Genomic DNA, 18303 nt, shown 5'->3' on the forward strand with positions numbered 1-18303 from the left:
AGGCACAACCCCAGCCCCAATTTCCCCAAACTTTCATTGATAAAGTCTTTTAACTTATATGACTATTTGTTTGTTTTGTTTTTTAGGCTTAGGTCTTGGTGTTTTTGTTTTGTTTCTTTTTGTATTGTTCTTGTTGGGTTTGCTTATTGGTCTCTTCTTTCCTACCAGATATGTCTTCAGTCCCTTTCTTGAGTCACAGATAATTGTATCACTTTGATTTTATTCCTAATTTAAAACTTGGAATTTAGCTCCTCCTTTTTGCTTGGTCTGGGTTTTAAAATGTTTTAATAAAGATTTCTACAATATCATAATTTCCCACTTGAGGTTATGTAATATGCAAAGTGTTAGCTAAAAATCACTGAACTTGAGAATTTAGATTGCATATAAGGATTGTTCCAATGATAGGATCTTCATTCATTCAACACATATTTATAGAGAGCACCTTCTACAGGGCAGACATAATCCTAGGTAATGAGATATAGTAGCAAGTATGACATGTCTCACTTTTAATAGAATTTAGAGTCTGGTGAAGTATCTTTAATCTCATCCAGATTGGTAGTCATGAAAGATCTTTCACTTTTGAATCACACTGTCTTGGTTTTTAACCTAAGCTCTACCATTTATTAAGGTTAGATAACTTTATAAAATTATTTATATTCTAAATGGGATAGGAGGGCACCTTCCCAGTGCTGGGGTTCAAATTTCATTGGAAAAAATGTGGTTGTTACCCACTGGGTGGCAGAGTTCTCTTGGTTGCCTAGGTCAGAGTTAGTCCACAGTTGCTGGGTAAGGTATACTGACTGGTGGGTAGGCCTCAAGAGGGAGAACAAGGCCTGGAGCATGAAGTGTCCACATTGGGAAGACCACAAGAAACAATTTTTAGGATCCAAATGAATCAAGTTGGTAGACAGACATGCGGAGGGAGTTGATATGCCACTGCAGGCCCAGTGCCTGGAGGACATGGTGTCCATGTAGAGAGGGCTTCAGAAAAACAATTCTGGAATGTATAGCAGAAGCCCAGTCAGGATGCTGTTGTGTATGTGAGACTGGAGTCCTAGTGTCTTTGTCTGGAAGACCACAGGAAGATGGTCACCAGACCCAGACTGAAGCTTGTGGTTGCTGAAGAACTGTGTGCCTTGGGTTTGTGACTGGGGCAGAGCACCAGCAAAGATACTCAAATATTCCACTAGTGACCATGGAGCAAGAGCAAGGACAAACAAAAGCACAACACTTGAACCAGAAAGAGAAGCTCCCTTCCTTCTGCAGTGTCCCTCCAGCTCCCTCTACTGACCACACTTAGCATCATACTCTGTTAAAGAGAAATGCCAGCGTCTAGTCCATTGTCACAGAGCTGGTTGGAGTTGAGAGGAAATAAATTGATATCTGGCACAGAAGCTGGATGCAAGAGTAATGCTATCTAATTACTTTTACAAGGTTTAGGAATGGGCAAAACTAATTTTTACTTGTAGTGTCATTCTAGTGATTGTTTTGGAATAATAGTGGTGACTAGAAAGGAAAGTAGATTTTCTGTTTCTAGATCTAGATGCTGTGTATACAGTTGTGTGCAGTTTGTGAAGAACTATACTTTTAAATGTTTATTACACTTTAATAAAAGTTAAAATGTGGCACAAGTTGATTTAGAAGCAAAAGTTTAAAAACAAGCCCAAATCTCAATAGGGAAAATACCAAAAAAATCCAGGATATGCCACACTTTATTATTTATTTATTTATTTTTTATGGTACCAGGGATTGGACAGATGTACTCCTGAACTGCACCCCTCAGCTCATTTTATTTTATTTTTGAGACAGTCCTGCTAAGTTGGCCTTGAACTTAGAATTCTCCTGCTTTGGCCTCCTGAGACATTGGGATCATAGGTGTGCACCACTGTACCCAGTTTTCTTTTAAAATTATTTAAGAGTTGTCTAACCTGTGTCCAAAAATGATATCTAATTCATTCAACAAAAATATTAATTGCCAGACTACTTTTATTTAGGGATCAAATTGCTAATTCTAAGGTCTTCTCTATAGCAGTTTATACTCTTTTTTTTGCCATCATTCTTTTTACCAAATGGCTGAATAGCAATTTCAAAACTTTTTTATGGCCTCCCAGATACCTCCTCGTTCTTAGTCTAAATGAGGTATCACTGCTTTCCTCTGTAAGCATTGCCTTTGTCATGATATACCCTTCTTTATGTAGCAGCTGACAGATCACCAGATCCCTATTTTCCTGAGATTTGGAAGCCCACAGTACCTCTTATAGAAGAGTTAATGATAATGGAAAGTCGTGATAAGAGACACTCCATGTGTGGCTTTTAAAAGCTACAGGTAGAAGCACCTTAGCACTATGGTTTGTTCAGCAATATTTAACTCTAGGGATAGAATCTTAGGAATCCATGAAGTTGGTTGCTCCTAGATTGAGGATATGGATATAGTATCTATAGAGAAAACACATTCATTGAAAGCAAAGGTTGCTAAGAAACTCTGGCATTGCACTAGATTAGAATAGAATTGAGGGCTAATTAATTAATTAAATTTAAGAGCTAAGTCTTACTGTGTTGCCCATTCTGGCCTCAAACTATTGGATTCTACCAATCCTCCTGCCTCAGCCTCCTGAGACTTGGCACACACAACTGCCCCTAGTCTAGAGTGAATTTTAAAGTAGAGCCAGTTGTTTAAATCTCATTTATTCTACATGCCTGTAATCCCAGAGATTGAGGAGACCGAGGGAGGAGTATTGCAAGTTCAAAACCAGCCTCAGCAACTTAATGAGGCCCTGTCTCAAAATAAAAATATAAAAAAGGGCTGGGGATGTGGCTGTCCTGCAAACTGGTCATCTCTATCTAGAAACATCTTAAATCATGCCACTTCAACTGGTTCTCAGTGGTTGGTCTGATGATGAAAGGAAGCATTGGAACAGGTAATATAAATATAATGTAATATAAGCAGGAGATGATGTGTATTGAGTTTTTATATTAAAATGGTTGTCTTTTGATCTGTGAGTTAGGCTCTTGACTCTCTGGCTTTCTCCCTCATTCTGGACATGAATTCTGTCACGTCTCAGACCACTTCCCCTAAAGTAGTGCTCTAAATCTGAAAATTTGCCGAGTGTTACTTCTAGGCAAGTAATTGGGTATTTGAAATCAGTAGTTTTAACAGTATGATTTCTTCTAATATAATGTAAATTTAAAACAGGTGATCAGTCTATACCAAATTGAAGGCAAATTAAATGGATTATACATAATGTAGGATGTTGTTAACAGAAATTAGTGGATTAGCTTGAATTTGCCTAGAGCTGGGGATATGGTTCAGTGGTGATGCCCTGGGTTGGATCCCCAGCATAGTGGGTGAGGATGAGGAAGGGGAATTGCCAAAAGAGGTAATGGCCAGGAGGCTTGAGGCTGAGGCAGGAGGATCATGAATTCAAAGCCAGCCTCACTAACTTAGTGAGGCCCTAAGCAACTCAATGAGACCCTATCTCTAAATAAAATATTTTTTTTTAAAAAAGGGCTGGGGATGTGGTTCAGAAGTTAAGCACCTCTGGGTTCAATTCCTGGTATCAAAAAAATAAGAGGCCATGCCGTCAAAATATTTTGCGTATTGCTTATAGTTTCTGCTTTTAGTGTAAAGCAAACAAACTTAGAGAACCAGAGCATTTTAATGTCTGTTTGACAGGAGGTTCCTGTTGCCAGCCACACACCTCACCATTCTCCTAGAGCTGTCTGCCCTTTACAAGAACTTTTTACATATGATCATGTAGCATCTTGTGTTATGGCCTCAGTACTGTCCTTTTAGTTTTTAGGAAAGGAAGATTTAGGGGTGAGAAATGATTAAGAAAACTATTTCTCATCTTTTAATAATCCAGAACTTAACCTTTTTCAATTTCTATTAAAAGTTCTTAGGACCTAAGGAAAGTGCAGAAGGTGCTGGAATTGAGCAGTTTATGGGAGGCTGAAAGGACTGTTGAATCCATCAGGATAGAGCATCCTCCTGGTTTTGAAGAGTCAATTTGATACAGGATGTGGAAGCAAGTTTCAGGATTTCATCCATAAAACACAGATGAAGGAAATTTTCCTCAGATTTAGAATTTATTGTCTTTAGAAAAAAATCAAAACTGGGAAATCTTATTTTTTAAAAATTTGACTTTGGGACTGGGGCTGGGGCTCAGTGGTAGAGCACTTGCCTAGTATATGTGAGGAACTGGGTTCAATCCTCCGTATCACATAAAAATAAATAAATAAAGGTAAAAAAATCCATAATATTTTAAAAAAATAAATAAAAATAAAAATTTGGCTTTAATATAGCAGAGTTTTTTAATTAGGGGGCAAGCTTATCTTAATAGTGCTAGGAATTCCACAAATTTAGTTGAGAAGACATTTTCAGATTGTGGATTGGCTTGCCACTTGGGCTGGCTCTTCTATTCCTGTAGAAAGAAGAGTGTGTATGTGTGTGTGTGTGTGGGGGGGGTGCCCAAGTAACTACATGTGTGATTTTTATTTTCTTATTATTTCCAGTAAGAACTTGTCTCTGCTGATTATTATCTATGTTCAGATTCTATTAACATGTTAACTTTGTTTCTTGCTGTCTTGGATAGCTATCACATGGATTTTATTCCTTAGCATAAATCACTCCAATATAATTTTTACAATTCAGAATAAAAATGGAAAGCTTTATGAGTGTTAATGAACAGAAATACCTAGTTATATCTGGTCTTTATTTGTATTTATTATATTAATTATTTGTATAAAATACTTGTTCTCTGTATGTAGCATTATCTGAAAGGTCCATCTTTCTTCTCTAAAATTTGCTTTTAAGGTTCTCTTGGATGATGGTTTTATTAAGCTGTTTTAATTGCTTTCTATTCAATCTGTCCATGGATTAAAACCATCCCCTGCCACAGCCTTGCCTTATGTGCCATGTGGTCTTTACTCCCCCCACCCTCTTCTGTACCATTTCCTCAAAATATTTTGGATTTCTGCCCATATAGTTATGACTCAGGTTTTGTCTCCAGAACATCACATAAATGAAACCACTCAATATATAGTCTTTTCAGTTTGGCTTTTTTCTCTTAGCATAATGCATTTGAGATTCATCTGTGTTTCCTATATCAGTAGTTCTTTTTTATAGCTGTTTTAAAAATATATCCAATACCCTTTTACAGTTTTTTAAAATATATATTTATATCTTTCTGTGTTTTCTTTGCAAACATGAAAAGAAGATCTCTTCAGAGTCATTTTTGGTGCCCTAGTATGAGGACTTATCATTTCGATGTTAACACAATAACTTTTTTTAACCCATGAAGTAGCCTGATTAGTTGTTTTTTCTTTTTGTACTCATTCTATAGTCAACGAAACTAAGACCTAAGGAATCTGATTAAATTTCCCAGATCATGCAGCTCTTGTGATCGGAACAGCTGTCTTCACTCCTAAGTCTACAGGGTGTTACTGTTCTGCCATGAAAAGCATTAAGTGCATAAAGTGTAATGAGTCAAAAGGTCTTGCATTGCTGGTGAGGCCTCCTGGGACTGAATATAAAGCGTCATTTGAAAAACCTTTTGTCTTCCCAGAAACATAGGAACTTGAATGTTTGGGGTTCTGAGCCTGGAGTGGGCTTGGCTGTCAGGAGATTGGTTCTTCAATCATATGTTCACAGGTCTGTTCATTTCTGATCTTCATCAGTTGAGATTATGGAAGAGGGTCTAAGAACAACAACAAAGCACAGTCAGATTTTACCTTACAATGTGATCTGTGGTAGCTCTGGAAGTGTCTGGCCACTTGATTCTACTGCTCCCTTTAGTGATTCTAATCAGGCAAGGTGATTTTTATCACCAGATTAGAAGTTAGAAATGGTTTTCTCTGTCTGAAGAAATGAACTGGGATTTGATATGGAAATTTATCCTCTGTATTATGAAAATGTATCTCATTAAAATTAAAGTGATTAAAGCATATGGCCCTGTGACCCAATAGATCCCATTTGCTTCTTATTCTGTGAGTATGACATTGTCAAAATGTTTCTAGAATATAGAGTGCTTCTTTCCTTTGAATCATCTCAGGTACATCAGATTGTAGTAGGAAATTATAGCAGCACAGGACATTGATTAAAATCAATAGTAATTAAATAACCAGAGGAGATTCATCCAGTTAGTAAAAGCCTTGTGATTCAACAGGCAGTGGCCATGCTGGGAAGACTTAAAGTTGTCTTCCTGATATTCTGGGTCCAGTAACAAGAGTTTACGAATAGCCTTACTAGAAGGTCGTTGTTATTCTTAGCTTCTGGTTATGACTTCTCACAGGCAGGGACTGAACTCACTACTCTTGACTTGCCTTTTGACTCACATTACCCACATGCAGGGTAACAAAGGTTTTATTTTAATATTTGAATATTTAGAACACTTTTTGTTTTTTTGAAGAGTAGTCTTAAGGTGATGTTAATAGTGGTAATGCATTCTTCCTAGTCAGCAAAGCAAAGTGGCGATAGTGTTAGTGCCTTCTCAGTATAATACTTGGCAGATATTTCAAGTTAGGCACCTAGATTTTCAAGTTAGGTGGGTTTTATTTTATTTTCCATATTTATATTGGTGCATTATAATTCATTGTTACATATTTGTACATGCACACAATTTAATAATTATAACAATATAATTTGGCCAATATCATTCCCCAGTGTTTCCCTTTTCCCTCCCCTTCCTCCTTGTCCCTTCCCTCTACACTAGTATTCCGGGGAAGGTGGATTTTAGTCCAAGCCTCATATGCTTCCCTTGCACTGGTATGATCCTTTTCTTTTGACTCACTTTTGCTAACTCCATCTGTAGTGTTAACATATTTATTCATTCACTAATACTAGTAGTAGATGTACAATAGCAGTTGAAATAGATATCGTCCCTGCCCTCATGGCTCCTTTTCAGAAGGTTTTATAGATATGACTACTTGTTGATCTGTAGTCATAAGTATAAGATATGTTATCTCCAACCTGTAGTGAAGAAAATCGAAGATTCACCTGTACATACTTTGTCCAAGTTATACCCACATTTTCACAGATCTAATTTACAGATTGTCATGAGCTCCAAAGAAAACTTTCAAGTATCTAAAATAATTCAATAGATTTTTTAAAAATACTTTAAAGTGTTTTGGTACTGTGCCACCTTTAATGCAAAATATGATTTCCCATCCAGACCTTGACTATATAGGAGATTCTTAAAACAGAAGCCTTTTCTCATGTAACTTTGAATATTCTAGTTGTACAGAAATGTTTCCACTAAATCATAGAGTTATCTTTGAAAAGAAAGAGTGATCATTTGTTATTTTAATGCTCTTCCATTGTTGGTTAGTGGACATGAGTTTAGGAGACTATAAAATAAAAAATCAGGCTGGATGTGGTGGTACACACCTGTAATCCCAGCAGCCCACTAAGCTGAGACAGAAGGATCGATAGTTTGAGGCCAGCCTCAGCAACTTAGTGAAGTCCTAAGCAACTTAGTGAGACCCTGTCTCACAGTAAAAAATAAAAAAAGGGCTGGGCATGTAGCTCATTGGTGAAGCACCCAATCCCCAAAACCAGTAAAACAACAAACATACATTAGAGTACAAAAAGTATTATTGAGTGTTAAAAGTATGTTAACTATAAATAGTGAGGTGGGGGGAAGGAAGGAAGGAAGGATGAGAGGGAGAGGGAGAAAAGAATGGGAAAGGCTGAAAGATAAAGTTGAGGAAACTTAACAGAAAATAAAACATGAAGAGATTGGGGGGAGGGGACAGGATTAGAATCCAGCCTGAAAGGTCCATCATTCAAATATAGTAACAGGAGTTCCATTAAAAGAAAACAATGGAGAAGGAATTATGAAGAAATAATACAAGCAAATCTCTCAGAACTGAAAGGCCTTCATTTCCAGAATGTGCAAGCATCTACTAGGTATCCAACATCATGGATGAAAATAGCTCTAAGGCACATCATTATGAAAGGATGATTCCAGAGAAGAGATGTCACCAATAAATGATCAGGAATCAGAATGACTCAGATTCTTCAACAGAGCTGGTAGAAGGAGCAGGACAATAGGCTGTATTTTCAAAATTCCAAGGAGAAATTGACTTCCAACCTGTGATTTGCCACCATCAAGGTAGAATAGAAACATTTTCAGTCATGAAAGTCCCAAGAACTCACCTCTCATTCAGATAAATAAAGAGTTATTGGACATTAGTCTTCACAAAAAATAAGAGTACAAACCTAAAGAACAGAAACCTGTAAGCCCAGCCTTGAGAGAGATGGATGGGGTGCGTCCCGGGAGGATGGAGAGAAGGAACTCCAGAAGGTGGTTTTGAAGCAGGTTGGAGAAAATGATGTCTGATGGAGGACCCCAGATAAATTGACCCATAAGAGAAAATTGACTCAGATTGAGAAGCATTTTAAGGTTGGTTTTTGTTTTGTTTTTAATTTTAAGGTTTAAGATTTGAGTTTTGGTATAAGTTAGTGATTCATAGAAAGCAAATTTAATCTTAAAATGAGATAACAATTATCTTTAGGGGAGAAAAATCACAAAAAAGTTTTAATACTGTAGTTAGTTTATAGCTTCTGTGAATTAAATATTGATTTAATAAACAGTGGTACTAACTATTGGAAAGATAACACTTCATCTTTCATAGCAGGGAAACTTCCTGTTTTTATGAAGTTCTATTGAAACAACTATATCCACTTGCTTGAAAACTACAACTGCCTTTACACTGCTGCAGAACAGAGTACAATAATCCTTCTAGACCCTGATTTCACTTTGTATGGTTTGAGTTACCCACAGTCAATTGTCCAAAAATATTAAATGGAAAACTTCAGAAATAAATAATTCATAAGGGGTTGGAATGTAGCTTAGTGGTAGAGCGCTTGTCTAGCATGTCTGAGGTCCTGGGCTCAATCCTCAAAACCCTCAAAACAAAAAACCAAAACACCTCCTTGAATTTTCATTTGCATGCCATTCTGAGTAGCATGATGAAATCTTGTGCTATCCTGCTCCTTCTTGCCATGAGATGTAAATTATCTCCTTTTCCAGTGTATCTGTGCTGTGTGTACTGTATACACCTGTCCATCTGTCACATAGTAGCTGTTTGGTTATCAGATTGACTGTGGAGGTATCACAGTGCTTGTATTCAAGTAACCTTATTTTACTAACAGTGGCCCCGAAGCTCAGGAGTAGTGATGTTGGTAATTTGACTATGCTAAAGAGAAACCATTAAATTCTTTCTTTAAGTGAAAAGGTGAAAGAAAGTATAGTAAGCTATTTTGAGAGGGGGAAAAAAAAAAGAGCATGTTCATATAACTTCTGTTACAGAATAATATTATTATTATGTTATTGTTATTAATATCTTACTGTGCCTAATCTATAAATTAAACTATATCACAAATATGTATGCATAGGACAAAACAGTATAGATGGGGTACTCTACACTTTCAGGCATTGCTCATCAGTAAGTGGGGTAGGTGTATGCAGTTGCAGTTGAGACAGTATGGCTTGCAAAGCTGAAAATATTTAGCATCTGGCCTTTTATAAAAATATTTCCTGACTTTGTTCTATAGGAAGAGGTAAAAATTGATATAAAAACTAATAGAATAACATGTGACTTAGAAATGATGGAAGGAAGCCGAGGGGAACAGCTGAAGATCAGATGATTGCCTCTGGGACGAGTGAATCAGGAGCAGGAGGAGTAGTCAGGATGATTATTTTCTGTTTTAAGCTTTGTGTTATTGTTAAATTCTTAAGCTAAAAGTATAAATGAAGACTGTGGAGAAATTTGGATTAGGACAAAATAAACAGGAAAGAAATAAATAGAGTTCAGTAGTTATGATAAAGCAGAAACTGAAAGCCTTCTCTGTCAACATAGCTTTCCCATTTGTTCAGTTACTCATCCCACAAATAATCATGTAAGAATACAAATGACAGTCACTGAGCTCTATTCCATAGCTACTGGCACACACAGGTAAAAGATGACAACATGGTGGTATTGCTGTCATAGTTTATCATGAGATGCTTGTGTACAACATGATACCAGACCCAAGTTTTAAGCATAAGAAGCCAGATAAGGCATGATGATGGGAGAATTTTCAGACAGAGTCAGACTGAACAGGACTTGAGTGGACAGGGCAGGGGTTGGGACCTGCAGGTGTTCAGTATCATTGGATTTTAGGATAGAAAATGATGTCAGAACATAGATAAGGACCAGAGGCCAGTTCTTTTACACAGAATTCTGTACTCTGAGAAGGGTGGGGTGAGAGAGATTATGTGTATGTATCAAAGACAGAATAGATAGGGACTTAGGAGGCAATTTCAGGTAAAAATGATGAAAAAAAATGTGAAAACAAACTAAAGTGGACTGGAGGAATTTTAAAGGAGTTAAGGGAAAGGAAAAAGAATGACTCCTAATTTGGGGTTGTGGCAGGTTGTGGGACATTAACCTCTAATAGGGGAGATGTGTGTGTATATATATAAAGTGTTTTGAAGAATTGTAGGGATTTTTGGTGGAACCTGTGGAATACCTCATTAAAACTGGACAGGATTGGGTAGATGCATCCACTTCAAGGTCAGGAGGAAAACTTGGGTTTGGGAATGTACAGTGGTCATTGTGTAGAGAGAGGAAGTTTGGAAGTTGAGTAGAAAAGGGAGTCCATGTGCTGTTGAGAGCACTGAATCCTGGGAAGAGTAACTGGACTTTGTGGTAGGAGGAGTCTAGGAGGAAGCAGAGCCGTAAAGCCTGAAGTCAGAGGGAAATCAGGAGAGAATGGCCTTGAAGAAACCAGTGGGATGAGAATTTTAAAAGAGGAAATGGTTCATATTTTAAATGCTGCAAGTAAGTCAGAATAATTAGGGAATCATTTCTAAAAACAGCTTTAGGAAAGTATATGGAAGAAAGTTAAATTTCAGGTATATGAAGGATTTGTTAGCGTTGTTACTATTTCGAGTTGAACCTGTTCATTGAGAGGAGGGATAGAGAGAGGTTTAGTTATAATTTTAGGAGGAAAAATGATCTCTCCCCTCAACAAGTGTTTGTTGAGCTACAAACCCATGGCTGCCATATAGTTCTTGATTACCATGCACCAGACACCATAAGTTGTCACTCCTTTTAATTCTCCTAAGACCCTGTGAGGCAGGTATTGTCACCATTTGACAAATCTTTGAAAGAGATTTTGTATCTCTAATCTCATTGGAACCTGGATTCAGACTCTGATTTTTAGCACTGCACATCTCTGCTTTAAAAATATTTTCTTATAGCCGGGCACGGTGGCTCACGGCTATAATCCCAGTGGCTTGGGAGGCTGAGACAGGAGGATCTCAAGTTCAAAGCCAGCCTCAGCAAAAATGAGATGCAAAGCAACTCAGTGAGACACTGTCTCTAAATTTAAAAATACAGAATAAGGCTGGGGATGTGGCTCAGTGGTTTAGTGCCCCTGAGTTCAATCACTACAACCAGCCCCCACCCCCAAAATCTTCTTATAAAGTCCTTCAAGCCTAGCAAAAGATATAAGATATCCAGTCCAATTTGTGTCATGAAGCTTAATAAATAAAACAGGGCAGCTTAATAAATGGGAAACTGAGGGCTTTCTCATCCACTAGACTCTATGGTCATGAATGTCTCAGGTTTGGTAAGAGGTGCTTGGATAGGGGTTTAAGGAAATGGCACTCCCCTGGAAGGTTCTGCTTTTGATTAACTTTTCCCAAATGACTTTTCCTTGTGTCTTATTACATTCCCTTCTAAGATCAGCACTCTATAACAATGTGGGATTGCCTTATTTACTCCTACTGTTGTTAAACAGAGGTTATTGAGGACCTGCCTCAAGGTTGAAGATGGGCATAAATAGATTATGAAAATACATTTATTGCAGAAAATTTGAGGGGTTGCTTCCCACTTACTCTTTATCCCTACATGCCTGGTCAATTACGTCTACTATCGTCTTTTGTGAATGTATATGCTATAATAGAGGTCTGCTCTGTATGCATTTTTCTTTGTGACAGCAGCCAGTCCAGTAATGAAATAGATCCTTTTGCTGATTAGGGATTGTTAGGATGGCAGACTTCTTAAGATACAGTGAATTTAAATGATTTTTGTGGATAAGTGATTAAATAGTGTGAACCTGATGTTTGTTTTTTTTAAGTGTCCATAAGATAGCATTGAGGAATTTGGAAATGGCACAGGTACTGTTGGGCAGAATTTTTTAATTAAAGAGGAAAATGATGATGATGATGATGATGAAGAAAATGATGATGATGATGGAGGAGGAGGAGGAGCAGCAGCAGAAGCAGCAGCAGCAGCAGAAGCAGCCGCAGCCACCTATTTTTTAAAATAGAAACATTGTTAGGTGGTGAAGATAGCAAGGAATGGGAACTTTTATATTGTTTGTTTTTTATATTATTGGCTGCATGTCTTTTCAGGAAGGTGATTAAATGCTGCATTCATACCCAAACATTGAGATGCAGTGAGGAGACCAGATTTCATGTGATTCAGAAGTTATACATGTGATTTTTTTTCCCTTTGTTGACAGATTCCCTGGTTTACCCATGAGGGGCTTTGGAATCATGTGTTTCTAATTAAGTATTGAGACTACTTGCTTTGTTCTTTGTTAAGTCAAAATGATCTAATCATAACTTCTGAGTGATGGCAGCACATCAGCAAAAGCCATTAAATCATTTCCAGTGTTGTGCAGAAGTATAAGCTTAGGGTGTATCGGTTCACCTATTCCTGGTACATAAAATTTAGCTTTACAAAATGATTAAATGGGTGTGTGTGTGTGTGTCTGTGTGTCTGTGTGTCTGTGTGTCTGTGTGTATGTATGTGCATGTTCTTTAAGTATCATAAAAAGAGTTTAAAAACTAGAGATAATTTAAGGGAGGATTAGGTTGTGAGGTGCTATTCAGAGAAGCAAAAGTTAAGGAATGCTATTGAGCATCTATTGATGTGTTGATAATGGCTGTTATTTTGTGGAGTGGTAACAAGCCAATATATGTTGATCCATAGGGGTGCTAAAAATGATCTGACAGTAATAACTTGAGGTTTGCCAGGGATTGCTTTCAGTGAACTAGAGCAGTTATTCATACAGTCACATAACTCCTGCTCTCTTTGATTTCTCACATACACATACAAGAGGGGGGGGTGGAGTTTGGTTTAGAATTTTCATCACCTTTTTTCTTTGAGCCCCACTTCTTCCTCAGTCTTCTGGCTTGAATTCATCTGCCTCCTCTTAGGAGTATCTGGAGGCAGCCCCAAGGAGTGGTGGTCCTTCACAGTATCTCCCACTGTGATAGCACTTGCATATTCCACCCACTTCCTCCCTCAGCTTCTTCTAAGACTCAGGTGTATTTCCTCCTGTTTCATGTCCTTGTTATCTTCCTTAAAGTGGAACTGCCCCAAAAGGATTAGAACATTTTAAAGATCTAGTGGCCCATTGCCTGAGTGATGTTCAGGAAGCTTGAAACAGTTAAAAGTGCCATTAGCAGTGATAAATAGGACCTGTTTTCCCACATTCCTAACAATGTTAGGAATCTGTCTATTTGCATGCTAGTTTGTGATACTGAATCAGAATTTTTGGTTTTTGTTTTTTGTTTTTTTTGGTGGGGTGGGGGGGGTTATTGGGGATTGAACTCAGTGTACCATTGAGCCACATCCCCAGCCCTATTTTGTATTTTATTTAGAGATAGGGTCTCGCTGAGCTGCTTAGTGCCTTGATTTTTGCTGAGGCTGGCTTTGATCCTCCTGTCTCAGCCTCCCTAGATGCTGGGATTACAAAGTGTGTGCCACCATGCCCTGCTAGAAATTGGATTTTTCGTGTCTTTACTGTTTTGTGATTGCATCAGTTCTTCATATATTAGACCTTTTTTTGGCATTTGTGAATTTTTAAAAATCTTTTAATAATTTCATTTTGTTGGTCAGAATTTTGAGTACATTTGGCTTATTATTGGTAATAATTAAAAATTTTTTTTAGCTGTAGATGGACATAATATCTTTTTATTTATTTGTTTGTTTAATTTTATGTGGTGCTGAGGATCAAACCCAGTGTCTCACACATATGAGGCAAGTGCTCCACTACAGAGCTATACCCCCAGCCCCAATAGAACCCCTTTTTATTAGCTGGAATTTCCCCCCACAAAACTCCTTTCTTCATTTCAGGATTTGTGGTAGTTTGTGATTGTTGAGAATGCCATTTTTCTGGGTCTGATAATTTGAAGTTGAGAAATAAAGTAAATAAGCTTACACTAACATAATTTACCTAGGACTCTTTAAATTTCAATTTTTTGTAGGAAATTGACATATTATGGTTGTGTGTATTATTAGGGGTACAAGATGATGTTAGTATTTACAAATATAATATGGAAGAATTAAATCAAACTAAATTACATGTCTACCACCTCAAATGCTTATCTTACTATTTAAATAAAACTCTACTTAAGCTCACTTACCACATTCATTTGGATATGGGAAATAATTATGAAACTTAAGAATAATTGTGTGTCTCTGGAATAATTTCCTAGGCCCTCAGTGTTCTGTTTCTGTGTTGGATATCCAGGAAATCAAAGTAAACAAAAAGTGTAAAACAAGTGTCCACATTTAACCTCAGGTCAGAAGCCAAGATTCACTGATGTCTGTCCCCCATTGTTTGAACCTGAGGGAAGTGAGAGCTTCAGACCTTAGTCAGTCCCTTTATTTACTGATGCAGGCAATCCCAAATTCTGGGTGTTCTGGACTAGGGTTCTTTCCTCTCTCTAGGACTCTCCATTGCACACTTGTAAAGCCAAGCTCAACAAGTGTTGACAAGTCCAATGTTGTGAGGACATTATGGTTGGACTGGGGATGGGGGCTTAAGTCCTGAATAGAATAAAATCCATCATTTAAAAAATCATATTAAGGGGGCTGGGGTTGCGGCTCAGCGGTAGAGCGCTCGCCTGGTGTGTGCAAGGCCCTGGGTTCGATTCTCAGCACCACATAAAAATAAATAAATAAAAATAAAGGCATTGTGTGCAACTAAAATAAATAAATATTTTTAAAAAATCATATTAAGTATTGTAATGGAACTTATTTCAACATGTAATAATGTTGATGATTTAAAACGTAAAATGAGTACTTACAGTGAAATGTAAGCATGCCTGCCCCATCTGATAACCCAACTCTTCCTGTCTCACTCCTTAGATTACTTTGAACCCCCTTAGCTTTCTTTCTTAATGTCTGTATTCCTATGGGTTATAGTGATTTGTCCATTGTAGCCATTATTTATTGGCTTTCTTCTAAAAGGGATGAGGGCTGACCTTATTTCCATCCCCTTTCCCCATCGTTCTCAGTTATTGAGACTTTTCGTTACTTCCTAGCTTTAATAGTCAGTATCTTTTATAACTTATATGATCTGCAAGGACAATATCTTCTTGATTTCATCCCATCTGGAACAGTAACTTAGGGTGTTGTAAGGTAGTTAGGTCTACACTTAGGGATCCAGAGGTTGTTGAACATCATGTTCTATGGAATTAATCCCCAATTTTGATTTCCTTGTGTGTCACAGTTATTATGGAAATAATCTAAAATGTTTAGTTTTGGGTTTTATTGTAATCTTGGCCTTTTTATGTTTTACAGAAATAAATACCTTACTTCAATAGATGAAAATGAAAATACAGAAGAAAGAAAAGCAGGTAAGTGGCCCCATTTCTTTCAAGTGAACACCTTTAGTGTGCTTTGTGCTGTTAATGAGAGGACACTGGCAGTGTTGGCTCACATCTTAATCATTGTTAGTTTCCTATTGCCTCTGTTTTCCATTCTCCTGGTGTTAACAGACTGTATTCTGAATGACAATACATGGATTCTTCCTTTTGCTCAGTAATGGAATGAAGATTGCAAATCAGAGTCTTATTTCAAATTAGCTGTGTAAAATGTTTGATCTCTTGAAACATCTTTCCAATTCTTTACAATTTATATATTGGTCACTTGGGATATTTAGTTTACTATCATTCTTTTATTTATAAAGTTCTTGTTTATAATGATATGTGGAGGGTTTCTCCCAGAGGAAGTAACGAACTAGTTGGAAGGAAGTAACTGTCAACTATTTGATGTTTGGTTTCTTGAGGGGGAGGGAGGGAAGTTCATAATAACTTTATACCATGTGAATCCTCCAGGATCCCTTTCCTTAGTTGCTATTTCTGTTCCCCAGTTTTTTTTTTTTTTTTTTTTTTTTTTTTTTTTAATATTGAAAGGAACCTTGAGACCCCAGTCAAGTGACTCATGGAAGTGAGACGTGGAGATCTGCCTGTCTCTTGTAAACAGTCTATCTCTGATGGGCTAGTTTTCTTTTTACAGAATTGGGTAATAACCCAGTAACTGAGGGATCTTAGTCCCTGCCTTTCACCAGGAACCTGTGCATAGTGGCTCAATGGGACCAGCCACTTTCCTCTCCCGTTTTCCCCTAGGGTGAAATAGGGATATGGTTACAAAGACTACCTTTGGACTGACTGTCCCTTTGATTTGTGGAAGTGGCTAATTAACACGCTGCCAGTTCTTAACAGAAAAAGTGCTGACTAAATAATATCTGCACACTGGGTTTCTGTGTGTCCTATTGAGTTGTCAGCTGGTAGGCAAGCACTACAGAGAACACCATTTTATCTGCCAGGAATTTATCCTGTGTATATACGCAGACAGGCAAAATTGTGTGTACAAGGCTTTAGCAAAAATGGAAAGGAACCCACATAGCCATCACAAAGGGAACTGTTTAAGTAAGCACATCCATCTAGTAGAATATTATGCCACTGTTAAAAAAAGAATGCATTACCAAAGACATCCCAAATAACTTAGAATTATTGCCATTTATGACAGATGGGTAGTTTTGTAGTTCTTAAATAAATTTGTGGTAATTTAACTTTTTAAACATTCTTTAAGGTAAGTTTTTATTTAAATAAAAGCATTCTATACCACTTACCTCAAAATGAATTCTGGTATCTTTCTTTCATGGTTTTATTGGTTTGTATTAAGACTTACGGTGTCAGTCAGCTGTTATGTAGATGAGTTTTCATTTTAGACCTCACAATAGTGTCAGTGAGCAGTGAGGTTTTTATTTAAAAGTTAATATTAGCTATGGTAGAGGAGCAGGTTAAATAAGTGGAGCTACTTTCAAGAAGAGTTTTATCAATATTGAGGTTAAGTCATACTGGCCCCTGAACTGAAAGAAGATGCAGGGCATGAAAATAGAAAATATTATTGAAGCTAAAGCAATCTATAGGCTCCAGGATTGAGCATGTACTAGAGAGTTCAGTTCCTGTAGAGCAGAATAAACTTGGGCTTTATACGATGGAACAGGTTTAAAATTCCCGCTCTAACACTTACGTAACTTTGGTCAAGTTCAGCCTCATTTTTCTACAATGGGAATAGTCATGCATACCTCACATGTAGAAAAAATTAAAGGAGTAATTTGTCAATTCCTTAGTATTCAAAATGTCAGTGACAAAAATATCTTCAGTATAATGGTAAAAGTAAACATCAAATTTTATTTTATCAAGATTCTAAGGCATTAGAAGTAGTAATAAATAAAACATCTGTTTTTTTAAAAAACCCTCATTCCTATTAGTTTATTTTTCCTCTGGAGGAAAAATGACATGTAAATACATTCTGATCATGAAAATTCTTCATTTCCCTATAGAATCTTATCAAGATTCAGTAATAAATAATCAGAATTCAGTAATAAAGAACCATGTTTCTTATTAACCAGAAAGGTTATAATAGGAGTAGTGTGTCAAGAACAAAGCATTTAGAGATTGTTTTTGTATTGCTTAAGGAAATGTAAGAAAAATACTTTAATAAGACATTTAAAAATGAATCACTTAACAGTCTTTCATTTGTCTTTAAAAATAAACTTCCTCTAAGAAATGTATATATTTTAATTCCTAAGATGACTAAGCATTAAGCAGGAAAATATTTAGCTAGAGACATAAAATGTGAATTCTGTCTCTGAAAACCTGTGTAGCACTATTAATGCATAGTACAGCTGAAAATAGTTCTTCATAAGGGGACATATTCTCACATTACTGATGACAACAGGAATATTGATTTTTTTTTCATCTCAGCTCCTTGATACTAAGAGAAATATAAATATGACAAACATTATGAGATACATAATATATAATATGGTCTACGGGCACTTGTAATCTGAAGAGGTAAGAAGAGTTTTGGTGCATGTCTCCCATATAGAGCAGTAAACATAAGAAGATGTAATATTGTAAGTAGAATTAAAAATTGAAGCTATAACCAGGGGCAACCCAGACTTGAATAACTATGGGAGAACCATGCTCTCATGACTCTTCCAAG

The 18303-nt window shown here is 36.9% G+C and overlaps 1 protein-coding gene across 9 annotated transcripts in view; it reads left to right on the forward strand.

The window, feature by feature from the left end:
* Nucleotides 1–18303, forward strand: part of CHD6 (chromodomain helicase DNA binding protein 6) — a 211092-nt gene that overhangs the window by 44393 nt on the left and 148396 nt on the right. For 8 of the 9 annotated variants that reach the window (XM_081289966.1, XM_081289958.1, XM_081289959.1 and 5 more), the window contains one exon: nucleotides 15589–15644. In XM_081289966.1, coding sequence (XP_081146092.1) covers nucleotides 15612–15644 — 33 coding nt within the window. In that variant the 5' untranslated portion in view covers nucleotides 15589–15611. Of the gene's footprint in view, nucleotides 1–8382; nucleotides 8403–15588; nucleotides 15645–18303 lie in introns of those variants that run through there. The other variant, XM_081289965.1, reaches the window with a different exon arrangement.

Source organism: Spermophilus citellus (genome assembly GCF_964194105.1).
Source record: "Spermophilus citellus genome assembly, chromosome: 4".
Classification (NCBI taxonomy): domain Eukaryota; kingdom Metazoa; phylum Chordata; class Mammalia; order Rodentia; family Sciuridae; genus Spermophilus; species Spermophilus citellus.